This window comes from Chrysemys picta, chromosome 3 (genome assembly GCF_011386835.1).
Source record: "Chrysemys picta bellii isolate R12L10 chromosome 3, ASM1138683v2, whole genome shotgun sequence".
NCBI classification, from domain to species: domain Eukaryota; kingdom Metazoa; phylum Chordata; order Testudines; family Emydidae; genus Chrysemys; species Chrysemys picta.
This window is the reverse complement of record NC_088793.1, coordinates 169,207,804-169,226,283: the sequence shown is the minus strand read 5'-3', so window position 1 is coordinate 169,226,283 and position 18,480 is coordinate 169,207,804. Positions and strand designations below refer to the sequence as shown.

The window sequence follows — 18,480 nt, the reverse complement described above, 5'->3', positions numbered from 1 at the left end:
AAGAGAAAACAGAGGGGACATGATAATAGTTTTCAAGTACATAAAAGGTTGTTACAAGGAGGAGGGAGAAAAACTGTTCTTCTTAACCACTGAGGATAGGACAAGAAGCAATGGGTTTATATTGCAGCAAGGGAGATTTAGGTTGAACATCAGAAAAAACTTCTTACCTGTCAGGGTGGTTAAGCCCTGGAATAAATTGCCTAGGGAGGTTGTAGACTCTTCATCATAGGAGGTTTTTAACAGCAGGTTAGACAAACACCTGTCAAGGTTGGTCTAGATAATACTTAGTCCTGCCATGAGTGCAAGGGACTGGACTAGATGACCTCTCGAGGTCCCTCCCAGTCCTATGATTCTATGATGTTGCAGGTGATACTATGCTAATAACCCTAGAGAATTTTTGGACATACACAGCACAACACAATAATTTTTAGTGGGGTTATAGCTGTATTTCGATAACCATGCCAAAGCTCCTCCCTCTTAATCCACTTCTGTCCCTTTACAGTTGGCTAAGAGATAGGTTACGTCTACATGGCCCCGCAGTTCAGACTATGGGGATGTGAACTGCAGCACATGCTAGCAAGCTGCACTGTAACTTCCCAGGGTGGCCATTGCAGGCATGAAATTAAAGGTACCTAGTTCACATTAACAGAGTCCTCTTTAAACAGGACCATAGTGCCATGTAAATCCCACAGATAGGCCCATAATTCATTAATAAGCTATATTTCCCTACTTCCTTTTCCCTAACCACAACCATAAGAATGCTGCTGTATGAGAGGGAAGAGAGCCCTTCATCTAGAATTCACAAGATACTCCCCATGAAATGAGACTGCATACCTTGATTCCCTCCTTCTACAGAGGGAATCTTCTTCTGAACATCTGTTCAGTGCTTCATTGGCTCACTTCCTCTCTCACACTCCTTGGATTTGAGAACATTAAGTACACTTTTGCTGTTCTAGTTATACTGTGACAGATACGAAACAATCAGTTCTCATTAAATAAAAAAGTATTATTCACATCTATTCAAGGTGTCCATGTTTTAATGTATTTCATTCATTTAAAAGTGATCAAGGGCTGAGGGGTACGCTGTTAGCACACACAACTCAACAGCAATTCTCAAACTGTTTATGCTCAATTCCCCCAATTTTAGTATGGTGAATACATAAAGCGCTTTCATATGGGAGTCAGGGAGCACGAATCCACGCGTGGACAATAGGATGAAGTGTGTCAAAAGTTATTAGTGGTTAGTCTAACATGTTATGTATTTGAGGTAAGCTATTTTAATATAAAAAAAAGTATGATTTTTTTAGCATTAAGTTAGCCTCTAAATTATCCTCTAGTCTATAGAAAAAGTGTTTGAATTTGCCTACCTGAATATCCAATAATGTTGCCAAGCCAAGTCAGGAACTTCAAACCAAAGCTCTGATGGGCAACAATAGATGAATGCATAACCTGAACCTTCAGTGGCTTTGTCTGGCGACTGGTATTTCTCTTAAAAAAGAAAAGAGAAGGGGGAAACTTAGTTAAAAGTGTATATCAGGAAAGATAAGTTTTGTTGTACAGAAACACATAGCATTCTATACACTAAATTAAATTTGATCATAGAAATTAAAATGGAGACCTATTATTAATAGGCAATCCATCATAGTTCTTCCACATCCAGCACAGGATTATTTCCAATAGTACATTAACAAGGAAAACTCAATTTTATTCTTAAATTTTTTAGCTGAAAACAAAAAAAAATCCAGTATAATTCCAGTTTTCTGAATTCCCTTTGATATCCATAGTGTGTTCTCCCTTTCCCCACCCAAATTAGGCCTATATTAGTTAATAGCACTTCCGATTAGCAGAACCCCAGTTAACCAGACATTTTGAATATCCCCCAGGCCATTCAGATAAACAGGAGTGCACTTTATAATTTTCTGACTGAGCACTGAAACAGTATAACAGTTTGTTATAAAAATTTTCAATAAAAAAATGTTTTGAAGGGTCTTTTGGCCAGGTCAAAAACTAACACCCAACATGCTTAGCTGCCCCTCCCCACCACCTTTCCTCTCCTCCTCGGCACACATCTAATACCTGCCTCTTACTGATAAGCACCCTCTTGAAAAACCTCAGGCAGAAAGTATCAAAGTGAACTCCCTCCAGAGCAAATGCGTAAGAGTGACACAGCAGCTGATTACCAAGAAAATAGTGAAACTAATCATCCACAAAGTAAATACACTGAAATTAAAGAAATATATTTCCCTTTTGATCTCTTACTGTGCTACTAACCTTTGGGATTACTTGTAACAACAATAGGTAAAGATAACTGATTTGGAAATGCAATTTTCAAGTTGATGGTGTCCCTTCAACTAAATACAATGCCAAATTTTGAAAAGTAATTATATACGTTTCTGGAACCTAAACAAGCATGCAGCATGCAAGCCTGTTCACAGAGATATGAAATTATGTTTTTTCCAAAATACTTCAATACTTGAAGACAGTCACTTCAGTTAGTAAAACTGAATGAAAACCAAAATAATTTATTGTATGTATAGTATTAGACTGTTTCACACAGGTAATTCACTTGAAAAGCTCTGATGGTAAACAGATTTCCCTATGAATAAATTCGCTCGTTTTCCTTACATTATTCAACTTTTATCTTTATAGCTTAAGTACATTTTCAGTTTTACAAGTTTTAACAGTTAACTATTTCAGTGACTTATGCTTTTACTGATAAAGTTAATTTTTTACCATAGTAACACACACAACAAATTCAGTTCTTTGACTTTATTGGTGTTAACTGATAAAATGTAAGATTCTAGGATAGCTTAAGCACTTTATACATTACTTTTACTTGTATGATCTGATGTGTAGTCTCAAAACTACTGTGACATATACCATGTATTTTAATGAGAATTCCCCACGACTTTACCGGAATGCACTGCTTTAAAAAGTGATGTAAATATTTCCACAGTAAGAACTCTGCTCCAATCTGGAAGCATGAAAATTATTTTCCCAGTTCCTTAAATCAACTACAAAAAGACATTTGTGTAACACACTTAATCTTAGCGATTGGAAATATTTTCTCTCTTTTCTTTAGACAGCAATATTTGTTAACGTTACTCTAAAGTAGAATTTGCAAACTTATATTCAGTTTAGTCTAAAATTTAAAAATTTCTAGATGTTAAATAAGGCACAAGCTACAATGTATACACTAAGAGAATCACTGATGCCTCATGGGTAAATATGCATTTTCTGATTCTAAAGCTTAAAAAAGGACAAGCACAAATGTATAAGACATAAACCTTTATTATTCATGACACTTGCATTAAAAAAACCCAGGGTTCTTTGCTGCTTATGAATATATTCTTCTGAGGCATATTCCCAACCTAAAGTCATCCCCTCTGACAACAGCTAGTTGAATGTGATCACAGAGTATTAGTATTTCAAGCAAGAAATAATTAAGATTAGATGAACTAAGTAACAAAAATTCTCCTTTCATGCAAGTGTACCTAAAAACAAGAAACTGAAGGAAAAAAAGCCATCAAGAAAAGGAGAAAAGTTTGTAAATATGAGAATTTCCATGAGATATTTTCCGCTCTTTAAGAGTGAAATAAAAACATTACTCCACAGGCTGATTAAGTATTGAGAATTACAGAGGTGGAAATATGATTTGTCAAAACTACCCTGGACCTGAGATTCTTGTTTCTGGAAGTGCACTGGTATGAGGATTAGGCCACAGAAAGAGGCGAGAAAGTATAGACCGGCATTGTATTGCCACCCTCAACCTCCACCACAGAGTTATTAGTTAAAATTAATATTTTGCACATAAAATATCAAAATAGTACTGTACTAAGCATTTTATGGGAATTTAAGAAGAATGGATTAAGCATGTAAGATCACTCACCACTATTACTGATTTTGCTTGATCACAATACTGGAAGTCTCCATATCGGACTGATCTACGTCCCTTTAAATTCATAAAAACAAGATGATAATAAGTAGCTTGTTGAAACACAAGGATAAGCTTAAACTCTATGTCCTAATGTAATGAGAACAGTAAATCACAGGCAATAAGTCACCATCTATGTTAATCACATTTGCAGTTGCTTTCTAGAGAAAGCTTAATATGCTCCTAAGTATCTGACAGTGACCTTCTTATTCAAAAATTTAACAACACTAATTCCTATTAATGTATGTCAAGCATATTTTATAGTATTAGTATGAAGGTGCTTCTTTTCCAGCTAATTTAAAAATAGGACATTTTATATCATAAGATATATTTTAATACCTTTAAAAAGATATTGTAAAGCTTGTTAGGCCTATAGGTTCACCTGACTAGTATGATAGCAGTGCTGGCTTTACCTGAATATTTAGGGGAGCTTATAATCGGTGATTCTTTCTTTAGTGTTAAATATGCCTATTAAAAATGTGCACAGTGATTTATTCATGTTGTATTATAAACAAAGTGGCTCACAAGTTGTTTTATAGTACATATGAACTGGTTTGCTTTCAAAACATCAATTCAGGTGTCAATCTCTTACCATGCAGCAAGGTTCAGTTTAAAAATAAAAATAAAAAAAATAAAAATCAATCATCCTTGAAGTATGGATGTACAATATAGGAGAAGTCTGGCACTTTTTAAGCCTAACCAGGGGAGTGTCCCTTTTAAGTTATATGATGCCTAACCAATGATATTACAAAAATATTATCTGGGACAGGGAAAATAACTGAAAAGTCACATTTAACTTTAGATGTTTTGAGGCCCCAAACTGACCCACTCATTTCCCATCACCAAAGAATAGCCTGAAAGAAGGACCTAGAGGAAGTGCCTGCCCTGAAGGAAATGGCCAATGGCTTGATGTAGAAATGAGAATATACCTTTCCTAGGAGGCACAAATGTATCCTGGAAGAAAAGAATTCCATCCTCAAACACATACAATCAGCTGTGGGATGTGCAGAGCAAGGAGGGTGGTCTTGAGTTGATCAGTGGGCCCCTTATGGTAAAGTCAACTAGGCGCTAAATTCCCTGCTCTCTCCAGCTGCTGTGAAACTGCCAGCTCTTCTCTATTCCCTCCTGAAAGCCTTTTATCTGCCAACAGGCGAGAGGAGAGAAAGAATACTGGGAAGACTCACAACCACTTTAAAGGGAAAAAAGCACTAAGTTTAGTCATATATATTCACCCTGACCTTACTTTTAATTGAAGTTCCAGCAAGGAAGTTACTTACATCTCTGTCTACTGTTGTTGCAAAACCAATGGCCTCTTTCTGGGTACAGTTGACAGCTTTCTGGAGAGTGTATATAACTTGTTCATACGTGTGGACTTCATCATTAAAAAGCATGCAGTAGTAAGTGTCACTCTTCTCGCTATAAAATAAAGATCAAAGTTAAATAATTAAGTGCTTCGCGTCTAATCTATTTTTAATTTTAATAATTTCCAACAATCTGAATCTCTCTAACCTTGGGTTAACCCTGGCACTAATGATGTACATCAACAAGGCTTTATCCTGAAGCTGCTGAGTGCCTTCAACTCCCACTGACTTCAGTGGAAGTTAAAGGCATTCTGCACCTTATAGGAGTGCTCAGCACCTTGAAGGATTAAGTGCCTAGTGAGTAAAGATGCAGAGTATTAAGTCAGTCTGACAATTCTTGACTTTACTTCTGTGCACTTTTTTTATTCTGGGTTAGCAGTTTTCTAGTAAGGAAAAATTATCTAACATACCTGTTACACACTATTCTCCCATAGCTTTGGCACTCTTTTCCTACCCCTATCTTTTCTAGGTCTCCATAATAGTCTCTCTCCACCAAGCAACTAGAATTCAGAAGTCTTTTGCAAATCTATGTTTACCACTTCATAACATAAGATACTAAACCAATAAAGCCATTAGACCAGTTCTCCATATTTTTGACAAAAAAATTTAAATCAGTGTTAAATATAATTTTTTAACTTCCACCATTTACAGTATTTTCCCACGCAAAGCAGAACTAAAAGAAACTACTGTAGTAGAATCAAATTTTAAATAAAGATGTTTTATTCCTAGTTCTATTGACTTCAATCTAGAGTGATAATTCCCAAGTTGTAATTCATGGACCAACAGAGGGGGTTTGAATGGAACTGGTTGGTCAAGTGGCACCAACCCCCCCTACTTGTTTTAAGTTGCTACATGGAATTAAATACTATTTTTCCTCATAAACAATTGTAGCTGCTACAAGGCTATTAGCTGAGCACCAGCCAATGCTGGAGATGGTCTATGCAATCATGAAAGAGAAGAGAGATGCTCCACTGTATGATCCCCACTGTAAAATGTTTTGAAAGACACTTGTCTACATCATCGCCCTATTGGAGTTAAAGGAAGACAGCATGTAGACCAGTGATACACAGACCTCAATGGTTCAGGAGCCAAATTAGTGATCAGCTTACCCAAAAGAGCCACAGTAGTGCGACTTCATTGTTTCATTTACTATAGTACTATTCATATTTAAACAGTATGACAAGGAAAATATTTAGTGTGTTTGTATGTATATAATTCTTAAAGCAAATAAACTAATAACTTAATTTGTTAATGACATAGTAAAAGCATCCTGACTCGTTAATAATTAAATCAGTGTTTTAATACGATGTGCTGCAAAGAGGCTCAGAAGACACATTAAAGAGCCACTTGCAGCTCGTGAGCCGCAGTGTGAGTGTCACGGATGTAGACTAACGTGAGCATTTAAGTTTTATACTTTAAACACCTGCACGTCTTGAAAACCTCAAACACAAAGAATATACTTACACGGTCTCTAAACCAGGTGGCAATTCATTTTCTTTTTCCCATGTTAATATATTTACTGCATATTGAAACATGATAGCAAAAATGTTATAAGCTCTTGCTATCATATCTTCCGATAAATGCACCAGAGGATCCTGAAAAGTGAAATTGATTATAGTTAGATAGTAGAAAAACATTATAGGAAAATTAAACAAAGAAAATGAGCAACAACAAGAACCATTTGGGTTTGGGCTCAAACCCTCATTCCCATTATCCTGCTTGTATTGGACATTTCATTGTTCATATTTCATTTAACTTAGTAAGTTATAGTATCAACAATTATCAAAGCCACATTTCCTTTTGTTAAATTTTGTATTCACACTAGTTATAGTACGTTACAAATTATTAACAAGATTCCAGGTTCCAAAATACTATATTTCACTCTTCTCCCTCTTGCCTGTTTCTGTGTAACCATATGATAATTTCTTGTTAAATATTTCTAAGATATGGTGGTACTCAATGACCACATCTAAACTAAAAGTTTACACCAAAATGCAAAACACGTAAATACTAAATGTATACTATCCCATTTAATGCCATCATGGAATTTAAAATTATAGCCATTCACTAGTTTTGCATACCTTACTAATTTATTTTCAAAAGTAGAAATTCAGTGCAGAAAAAAAGTCTGTAAAGCATGCATGAATTCCACAAAAAACTGAAGAATGCCAGTTTGATCGTAATGGCTCACTGACGTGATTATAGTCTGGTGGGAAATATGTACTGAATTCACCCCATATGCATGTGAAAAATAGAAATGGTCCAAATTTGTAGGTGTCATCTACATTAAGGAATTAAATGATAATGAGGGGAAGGAGGGTTGGAAAAGGAAATGGAGAATGACTGCTTGCACCCAGAACAGTTTCATTCTTAATATCCCTGATTTATATTAAACTGTTATTGCATCTTTGTAACTTAACAAGAAAACAGAATAAAACCCAAAAGAATATGAAGTCGGTTCACTGAGCCCCCCGCAGTATAATGTCATTGCTCAAACTACAGCACAAGCCAGACTGGCAACTAAAATTAGCAGATAATAGTTTTATTTTTGGACAAAACACAAGTGATTAGAAACTATGGTGGAACAATCACATTTCAGCTTATTTATTTAACTGAAATCCTTTTAGAGCTATATATGACTGCAAACTTGGAATCTTAAACTAGAAATAATGTTTGCAAAAAAAATCAAACTTACTTCAGGCTACCAAACCAATTCCCTCTCTCCCCTCCTTCTTGATAAGTTTTATTCCAAAGCAAGCTTTTATAAGAGAGTTTTTACCTCCTCCTGATAAGTAGCATTAACTTATGAAGAACAAGTAACTATTAACCTTAGCAAATCTGTCATTACAATAATAATAATATTGTAAGATAAAAGAGTGAGAAGCAGTACAACTTGACTTTAGAAAGCAGTGCACACTAGTTTGGTGATGTCATCAATGCTGAAAATTGAGGTTGTTCCTTAAAAGGAGCACATGGTCCACATGAGAAGGAAATGATATTGAAGTAAAATGACATATTTTAAAGGTGACTCATATTTTATTATTATTATCTTTAAGGTTATGTCATCAATCTGAAAATAGGAAAGATAAGAAGGATGTTGAGCACAGCAAAGATTACAAGTTGTGTTTGCCCACTCATGATTTCAGATTCCCTGGAGTAACTGCTATCTACTCATACTCCACAACCATATGCATCAGAATGCAACATGATGTACCAGAGAACTTCACTGGAGCAAAGGTAGCCTATTGAGAGGCATAGGCATCAGATAGAAAACCTTTGGAAGTACCTGGTGCTATTTTACTACTTTTTAAAATTATTTTATAATAAAAAAAAAAAAACTGCCGTTTTTTTAAGCCTGTTTTTTTAAATGGTAAAACAACACCATGCACTAACTCTACACTGTTTAGTCTTCCCTCTAACATGGAACCAGTCTATAATAGACTTCCATGGTGTTTGTTCTTCAAAAGGCTGCCTTTTAAAAAAACTCAAACACACACATAGTAGACATAGAAACAAAAATTAGGAACTACTTAAAAAAATCTCCACAGCCTGGACTTAAGTTTAAAATGTGTATTTAAGTAAACAAATAATGCATGATATTTCAGTCAGATGTTCTATTCTTTTTGGCTCCTGAAAATAATCTATTAAAATTGAGGCGTAATACAGATATAGTGACTTTCCAATAACCATTCTTCTCTTATTTTCCTGGCTAATGTGCTTTCACCTTTCATAAAAAAAAAAAAAAAACAAGAAAAAAAACACCCACAACCTCTTCTTCCCATTAGGAGAATTAAAATAGCCTCAAGATAAACAGAGCCAATTTTTCCATGAACTAATTTAACTTCATAAAGCTCCAGATGACTAATTTATTAGTTTCATGCAGGGCTGATGGGCATCATATTATTGCTGTTTTAAGTTTTAAGAAATTCATTTGTCATAAAAAAGTGCATTCCAAGAGAGTAAGAGGTAATAGCTCTTACAGCAGAAAACTTTTCATGAGTGGTATAGTGAAAAAAAGTTAGCAATACTAAATACTATATTATTATTCTAACTGGGATGTGTAGTCTGCATAATTTTCTTCCCTGCCTCCATCTTTAGTCTAATCGTGACTTTTCCAATGTTCTTTGTATTTAAACCATCTTAAAGGAATACCTCTGCTATAAACACAAATGATCCATCGGGCGTGGGGGGGACACAAACAAAAAAAAAAACACACACACAAAAACAACCACCAACTTGGGATTATAATCAGACAGACAATCAGTTTCCCCCAATATTTTGAGAGACATTTAACAAATAAAAGAGGTGCTTAAGAACACTGGGGAACCTTGGCAGTCAGATGGCTGATAAATGTCCAGAATCAACTGAGAAACACATTTCTTTTTCCATAACACAGTCTCACAATGTGTGTTTCACAGTACTATAAGTGATCAAATTAGAAACATTAAAATAAATACTTAACTATAACTATAAAATATAATTATTTGTATAGAAAAGAGGTATAACAGATATTGGGGGAAGGGAACCTGTCTCTGCAAGGGCTTTTCTCCTTTGGAATGCACTCCTTGCTCTCCCCCCCGGGTCCAAAATACCCCAGTATCTATTAAACTTCAGGCCATCTGCCACTCATCCGCAGCTGTCACCACATCTCTTTGGCATCATCATTCTCCTCCTCCTCCCTTTCCTCCCACTACCACCAACTTCTCTTCCTGGTTACGCTCACTCCCTCTACAGTTCCACCACCTCTACCTACATCTCAGCCCTTCTCCACCCCCATCTAATTCCCTCTACCAGCAGCAGAAATCTAGGTCCCACATCTGAATGTCCTCATCACCTCTGATGTCAACTCTGGCACTATCTCCCCTCACCTGTCCACACAACCATCTCCACCCATCTTGTGCCACCACTCCTAACCTCACTCCTCTTCTCTACCTGTCCATCTCTAAAACGATCACAGCAATCCACAGCCTCTTCATATATTATTCCCTCCAGCTCCTGCCTCTCTCAGTGACCTGGATCCCTTCCTCTGACACTACCCCTACAGCTGCCTTCTCTTACAGAGGCCTCTCCTTCTCTTACACTCCCCACTCTGGATCACACCATGATGAGGGTGCTAGTCTTCTGATCTCCTGTTTGTCACTTCCAATCCCTCCCACCTCCCCTTCCCACTCCTCCACCTCTTTTGAACACTGCTGCATTCAACTCTTCTCTCCTCTCTCCCTTCACATTACTGTCCACCCAACTCACCCCATGAGCTCTGCTCTGTGATTTTGACTCCGAGCTCCCTCTTTTCCTCTCCTCGCAATCTCCCGTGTACACTCATATTTGGTGACATCAACTTCCATAATAACCCATCTGCCCCTTAAGCTGCATGTTTCCTCACCCTCTCCTCTTCATTAAACCTGTTGCCCTGGATACGCTCTCCCACTCACCATAAGGGTGGTTCACTTGACTTGGTCTTCACCCAGTATTGCTCTCTTTTTAATCTCTGCTGCCAAGTTCCCCCCCTCAGACCATCACCTGTTCTCTTTCACCATTGTTCATCATTGTCACCTGGCAACCTTTCTGGAACTTTCAGTCCATTATCACTGATGGCTTCTCATCTGCTCTTTGCATCTCTCCCCTGGCTTCCCCTTGTTTATAGCAGCAAATATAAGTAGGCATGGCAGAATTCAATTTTTTTTGTTGTAATTTTGACAGATAATATCTATGTTTATTTCTAAGCTTCTTTTCCTGATTTTTATAAATTAAAATTTTCAGTTACATGAAATTAGGAGTTTTAAGCATTTTTTCTATTTAAAAGTTCACACCCACCAAAAAACTAGGGGACCGGAATGTAGCTGTTAAGATTCAAATAGTTAATATTGAATAACTGTTAAAACACAAATTGTCAACATCACATGGCAGAATATACAAAATAAATATCAAACTCTCATAAGTTCTCAAGCTTACACTGCCCATTTGTAAATTTTGATCATCACAGCTAGAGATATTTTTTTGTCAAGTTTGTGTGTGTATATATGGTGAAATCAACATTTACCAACATTTACCGATAAAAATCTAATCCTACTAAGCCGAAACAAACTGCTTGTCATCACTTTCCAGGCCCTTTGAGCCTATCCCCACCCTACCTAGCATCTCTCATTTCCTATCCTGCCTCTGATCAGTCCATGATGCCAGCCTGCATTACCCATGTGTTAAGTTTTCAAACCAAGAACCTTTGTGCTCCCCCTCACACTTGCTAGGAGCTCCCTGTAAACATGCGTAAAGCCACCGCACTAGCCTTTTTTCAAATCCCTGCTTAAAGCTTTCCTTTGCCATAATGTCTATAGAAAAAAATTGACAATAGTTGTGTGGCTGCTGCTACACGGATACCGCTGTCTACACTGCTGACCAATGCTGTCTCACTGTTTCCTTGTCCTCACCCCCACCTCGCTGCTTGTATCCATCTGTTATATCTTGTCTTCTACTTAGATTGTAAGCTTCTTAATGCAGGGACTGTCTTTTTGTTCTGTATACAACACCAAGCACAATAGGGTCCTGATCCATGATTAGGACTCCTACATGATGTGGTAATACAAATGAAAAATAATAAATGCTGCAGCACATCTTCTTAAAAGAGCTGCTGAAGAAGCATATAGTTTTGGGGAATATTAAGTATTATGGGGATCTGGTTTATTTGGGCTGCCTTGTTCCCTAGCTTTTTAAATATATGGGATTGCTGTTTCTTTCTTTGATTTGATATATTTTTAAGTATATGTCAGAGGCACCTAGAGCAGTTAGACAGACAAATATAAATAACAGTAATGAGATGCCCAACACTTTCAGTTACAAAATATTCTTGTGTTTTTTGTTTTTTTGTTTGTTTGTATTTTTGTTTTTTTTAAAGAGAGGTTCTAAACATCTCCATTTTTTGCAGCAGGCCTTTGAAATTCAGCAGAGACATGGCCCTCAGATTAAGGACTTTTCTTCCCTTCTCCCATTAAGTTCTCTTCAGATCTGACAGAGCTATAAAAACTGTTGAAAGTCATCATTTCCCTTCTGTTACTGGTGTTCCATGGGAAATTTTGGCAGCATGCAGAATTAACTAACAAAACATTCTGAAGAGTCAGGTCCACACATTCACCACAGCAGCACCATACCACCATCACCACTGCACACTACCTGGAAACATCTAGCAGTTGTTGGAGCAGTTGTAGCAGTGGGGGGGAAGGAAGAGAGAGCGCACGCACACCAGACATAGCCAGATTGGGCTCCTCCACCACCCCCTTTAGCACGTCGCAGCTCCTCTGTGGGGGCACCAAAAAAAGGGAAGGAGTTCTCTCAGACCCAGTGAAGAAGAAATGGAGAACCAGGCCAGATTCCCCACATAAACCTCCTTGGACCCAGCACATGACACTAGCTGTCCATCCACCTTTCTGGGATAACATCCTTCTTATGCTACTAGCTAACATGGTTAGTCCTGTGTCTCAAGTGGTAGAAATCTGTTGCAGTGCTGAAGATTCAGGATTCAAACCCCGCTGATGATCTATGATGAGGGGTTTGTTACAGTTGTAACAGAATTTATTTTTTTAAACTTTTTCCTGTTAAAAACCCCTTAGAAGTTACGTTAAAAAAACTACTTTAAAAGAAAGTTATTTAGGTTGTAAAGTCTAGCACATGAATGTTAGGAAATGTCAGAATACAGGTTGCATGTGCAAACTTAATTTGCTCCCTTATATGCATCCATTATGATGTAGTCTTTAATTACATCCCCCCCCCCCCCCGCCCCCTCACAGCACACTTTCTTCATTCAGTGCATAGGATGGATGCACAAGGACAGAACTATGGCTACCTGGGCAACCAGAAATCTAGCTTTTTCTATTTTTGCATGCTTAACTTTGCAATCTAAATAGCTGGTTTTTAAAGTAGTTTTAATATGTAATTTTATATTAATTTTATCTAGTGTATAATATGGTGTAGTACCAATATTTATATTTAGCATGCAGCAAGCTTCCAATTTGTTTTACTTATTGGCTGAGTAGAGAAGACTAACAGCTTTCATCCTAAATAATTTCTTCTTTTAATTACTATATCATCTCAGCACATGGATATTTGTAATTTTTTATCTAAAGTAAACAGCATATCAAGACAACATTTTCAACCAACCAAATAATTTCTAGCGCAAAAATTCTGACTTTCAATTTGGTTCACTCATGGGCTTAAAGCTTTAACATAAATACTAGGACACTACAAATGTTCCAATATTTATTAAAAATTTAAGAGTCCACCATTTCACTAAAACACTGAAGTATACAGATTTTATTATTTCTATAGCATTTGGTTTTCTTATTTTTGAGATGAATTTATAACCTTCCAGAAGTCACATATAAGATGATTAGAGATTTATTTTCCCTTACCTTCTGAATTTCAGAATTGTGCATAATTTGGTCTGGCAGCATATACTGTCCTAAACTAGCACTATTATACAGTATCTATATATTAAAATTTTATTTATTACCTCCTCTTCTGCTGTCTCTGCTGTGTTAAGTTCATGCTTTTGACAGTACGGACCTTCTTTCCAAGCTTCAGTATCACCACAATCACAGAAACCTCCTCCGCATGATGTTGTCATCTGAAGTTGTTTAAAACACACAAAACTGTATTCATGTGCAAGTTCTATTTATACTGAAAGCACCAACACATTAACCCTTATGCTATTAGAGATTTTCCTGTATGCTACGCAAATAAATATGGTAAAAGCATGTCAATAAATGTCCGTGACACACAGAGATTATCTACATCATTCATCTGTTTAAAAAAAAAAAACATACAATTATATTGTTAAAGTAACTCTAGAGCATAGGCTTGGGGAGGTCGCATACAGCATCTGATGTATTTATAGAACACAGAAATTACCAGTATACACTTATTCTGAATCAGTCACAGAAGACTGGTTTGATTTTTTTTTCTTTTAAACAGAACCTTTTCTTCAAATTCCAATATTTAAAATGTTTGCATTATAATGTCATTTATAAACAGGACACTTTTGTTTTGAAAACAAATCGCATACTGCCACATCCTACTATATAGGGACATCAGAGGGATAGTCACTACAGTTTGAGGGCCACATTTATAACAACTGGCTTCTGTTACGCTTACTAAAGTTGATAGTGAAAAAAAACTGTTTGCAGTGCTGTGACCTGAAGAGCTCTGCATAGCTCAAAAGCTTGTGTCTCTGACCAATAGAAGTTAGTCTAATAAAAGATATTACCTTACTCACCTTGTCTCTCTAATGACAAATATTTGCATTTCCACACTGTTAGTAAAACTTCATTTTAAAATTAAAAGCTCTCGAAATAAGTATTGAGTACAATTATTTCTTAAATCACAAATGTGAATGGAGTTCATGAATACATAACAATTCTGTGACCTATTTTTGATCCACAGATTCTCCACAGTACACATTCTCCTTTTCTGTCTACCAAGTTAGTCAAGGCACTCAGATCTTTTTTTCATTTTTAGAGAACATTTTACACCTCCAAAAGCCTCTATTACTGTTGTTTCATATTGCATTAGTAGTTATTAAATGAAGAGTGCATACTAACACCCTCCATAATAGTAAACGCAAGTAGGCTATCAAGGGTATTGAGAGAGGAAAAGAAGTTCTCTCCGTTCGTTTCAACTGTAACACTTCTACAGAAATTCTATTACACACTTGACAGTACCAAAGAAACAGACTGATATGTAAAGACTAATTAAGTAAATATTTGTGCTAGTTAAAAGGAACATCAAGTTTAAAAAAATAAAAAAAAATACTCACCTGTACTACTAACAGTACTGTGGATTAAAGAAGCTAAATTTTTTATTTTACTCGTTTCAGCTCTGTGTGTTTACTTAAATATTTCACTCAGCTTGACAAACTAATCTATTTCACTTTTCTTTCTAGCGTTTCCTTTTCTAGCTCTCATGCATACGGCCCTGCCAAATTCGCAGCCATGAAAAACATGTCATGGACCATGAAAACTGGTCTTTTGTGTGCTTTTACCCTATACTATACAGATTTCACAAGGGAGACCAGCATTTCTCAAATTGGGGGTCCTGACCCAAAAGGGAGTTGCAGAGGGGTCACAAGGTTCAGGGGTGTGTGGTGCCCGTACTCCACCAATATAAGAATATGGTGGCCCGGCTCCAGTTCGGAGCCTAGTCTCTCCCCCAGCCCCACCTGCCACCCCCAAGCTCCTCCCCCGGAGCATCCCCCCTGCTGCCCCCAGGCAATTTAAAAGGGCTCAGGGCCCCCGCCGCCACCACTGGCAGCACAACAGGGCTAAGGCGGCTTCCTGCCCGCCCAGTCCTCTTCCGGAAGGCCAGCACATCCCTGCGGCCCCGGGGGGGACGGGGACAGATGGACGGGACCCACAGGCTATCCCAAGCTGAGGCCAATGGGAGCTGCAGGGGTGGTCCCTGCGGGCAGTGGAACATGGAGACCCCTCCAGCCCCCTGCCTAGGAGCTGCTGCCAGAGGGGGGTGCGGGTCGCTTTCGGAAGCCGCCTGAGGTAAGCGCTACATGCTTCACCCTCTCCCGCACCACAACCCTCTGCCCCAGCCCAGACCCTGTACCCAAACTCCCTCCCAGAGCCTGACCTCCACATTCCCTCCTGCACCCCAACCCCCTGCACCCAAACTCCCTCCCAGAGCCCGACCCCTCTCCCCTCCCACACCCAAACTCCCTCCCAGAGCCTTAGGCAGGTGGGGTGAGGCAGGACTTGAACCTGTTCTGGGCACCACCAAAAATTATGCAACCCTGTTGACCCAAACAAGGTTATTTTAGGGTGGGGGTCACAATATTTTCACCCTTACTTCTGCACTGCCTTCGGAACTGGGTGGCTGGAGAGCAGTGGCTGTTGGCCAGGCACCAAACTCTGAAGGCGGAGCCCCCCCAGCAGCAGTACAGAAGTAAGGGTGGCAATACCATACCATGCCACCCTTACTTCTGTGCTGCTGCCTTCAGAGCTGGGCAGCCAGAGAGTGGCGGCTGCTGACTGAGGGCCCAGCTCTGCAGGCAACAGCACAGAAGTAAGGGTAGCAGTACTGCAACCCCCCCACAATATCCTTGTGATCCCCTCACAAGTCCTTTTTGGGTCAAGACCGCTACAATTGTATTGTGTCCAGTTCTGGCACCACATTTCAGGAAAGATGTGGACAAATTGGAGAAATTCCAGAGAAGAACAACAAAAATGATTAAAGGTCTAGAAACCATGACCTATGAGGGAAGATTGAAAAAACTGGGTTTGTTTAGTCTGGAAAAGAGAAGACTGAGAGGGGACATAACAGTTTTCAAGTACATAAAAGGTTGTTACAAGGAGGAGGGAGAAAAATTGTTCTTCTTAACCTCTGAGAATAGGACAAGAAGCAATGGGCTTAAATTGCAGCAAGGATGGTTTAGGTTGGACATTAGGAAAAACTTCCTAGTTGTCAGAGCTGTTAAGCACTGGAATAAATTGCCTAGGGAGGTTGTGGAATCTCCATCATTCGAGATTTTTAAGAGCAGGTTGGATAAACACCTGTCAGGGATGGTCTAGATAATACTTAGTCCTGCCTTGAGTGCAAGGGACTGGACTAGACAACCTCTCGGGGTCCCTTCCAGTTCTATGAATTACAACACCACGAAATTTCAGATTTAAATAGCTGAAATCAAGACATTTACAATTTTTAAAATCCTATGACCATGAAATTGTCCAAAATTGACCATGAATTTGGCAGGGCCCTACTCGTGCATTAACAAACTTCTGTTGTGCAGGAGTTCATGGCAGTGCAGAAGTATGTTTAAATCTAAGAAACCAAAATGTTACTTTTTTAACTAACTTCTCTCACTCATAAGTTTGCTCAACACCTTTCATTATATATATATATATATATATACACACACACACACACACACACACACACACACACACACACACCAAACTAAGTGAAACTATGTCTAACAGTGATTTTCAACCTGTGGTCTGCAGACCCCTGAGGAGCTGTACACTAGGTCTAAGGTGTCTGCATATGTGAATACCCCAGCTCCAGGTCAAAACCTGAATGTGCCATTACCATAGAAGCCCACAGTTTAGTGCCCTTTCTCACACTGCACCCAATGCCATGCTAAGCATATGCAACACTTATAGTTGAATTCTGTTCAGTCAGTTTTCAGTCTAAGATTTCTATGGTAGGGGTCTGCAGATCACAAGTTGAATTTCCAAAGGGGTCCGCACCGCCATTTGAAATTTTTTGGGGGTCCACAAATGAAAAAGATTGAAAACCACAAGTTTACCATAATAAAACTAACTCCAATTTATGTTTAATTTAGAATTGTGATGGTATTTAAGATTAAAGTGTAGGAACACTACTACAATAATTTGCTCAGTGGTTTCAAATATTAACTAAGTCTTGTTAAAGCTAAGCTTTTAAACTGAGGTTAAAACTCCCAGTTCTGGTAAGGTTACACTGCACATTTTTAATTCCAACCATACTGTGCGTGTATATTCGTATACACACTTTATTTTGAAATACATAAACATTCTTAAATATAAATTACATACTGGAACTCTGAATATACCCATTCATAAGAAATACACCTCTACCCCGATATAATGCTGTTCTCAGGAGCCAAAAAAATCTTACTGCATTATAGGTGAAACCGCATTATATTGAACTTGCTTTGATCCGCTGGAGTGCGCAGCCCCACCCCCTTGGAGCGCTGCTTTACCGCGTTATATCCGAATTCATGTTATATCGGGTCGCATTATATCGGGGTAGAGGTATATATTATACCCAATTCATATACTCCAATAAGATTACTAACCCTGTATCGATGCTCTCTATGAATACTTCCCAAAAAGCACTCCATACATAACACACAAGTTGGATCAACCGCACAGTCTCTGGAAACAGAGAGGAAAAAATTAAGCAAAAAATATTACTTTAACTTTTAATTATGCATCTAATAACAGTTTATTTTCAAAATACATGAATGTGAGCCTTCTTGCTAAACTGTTTGTTATTCAGGAATATGATAGTTTTTGATGAGACAATGAGAGGAAATTTTATTCCTAGAGCAGGAGTGGCTATGAAGAACAGCCTGGGCAGTAGGCCTGGAAAAGCATTTGGGTAATGAACATATTACCTTCAGTAGATGAAACAAGTGCATTACCTGGTAAC

General features: G+C 38.0%; 1 protein-coding gene across 5 annotated transcripts in view; it reads right to left on the bottom strand.

Annotated features, from left to right (window-relative positions):
- Positions 1-18,480, bottom strand: part of UBR2 (ubiquitin protein ligase E3 component n-recognin 2) — a 109,995-nt gene that overhangs the window by 84,367 nt on the left and 7,148 nt on the right. For all 5 annotated transcript variants that reach the window (XM_005301245.5, XM_042855137.2, XM_042855138.2 and 2 more), the window contains exons 3-8: positions 18,125-18,203; positions 13,796-13,909; positions 6,760-6,890; positions 5,212-5,350; positions 3,890-3,952; positions 1,368-1,488 (exon numbers count right to left, since the gene is read on the bottom strand). In XM_005301245.5, coding sequence (XP_005301302.2) covers positions 1,368-1,488; positions 3,890-3,952; positions 5,212-5,350; positions 6,760-6,890; positions 13,796-13,909; positions 18,125-18,203 — 647 coding nt within the window. The remainder of the gene's footprint in view (positions 1-1,367; positions 1,489-3,889; positions 3,953-5,211; positions 5,351-6,759; positions 6,891-13,795; positions 13,910-18,124; positions 18,204-18,480) is intronic.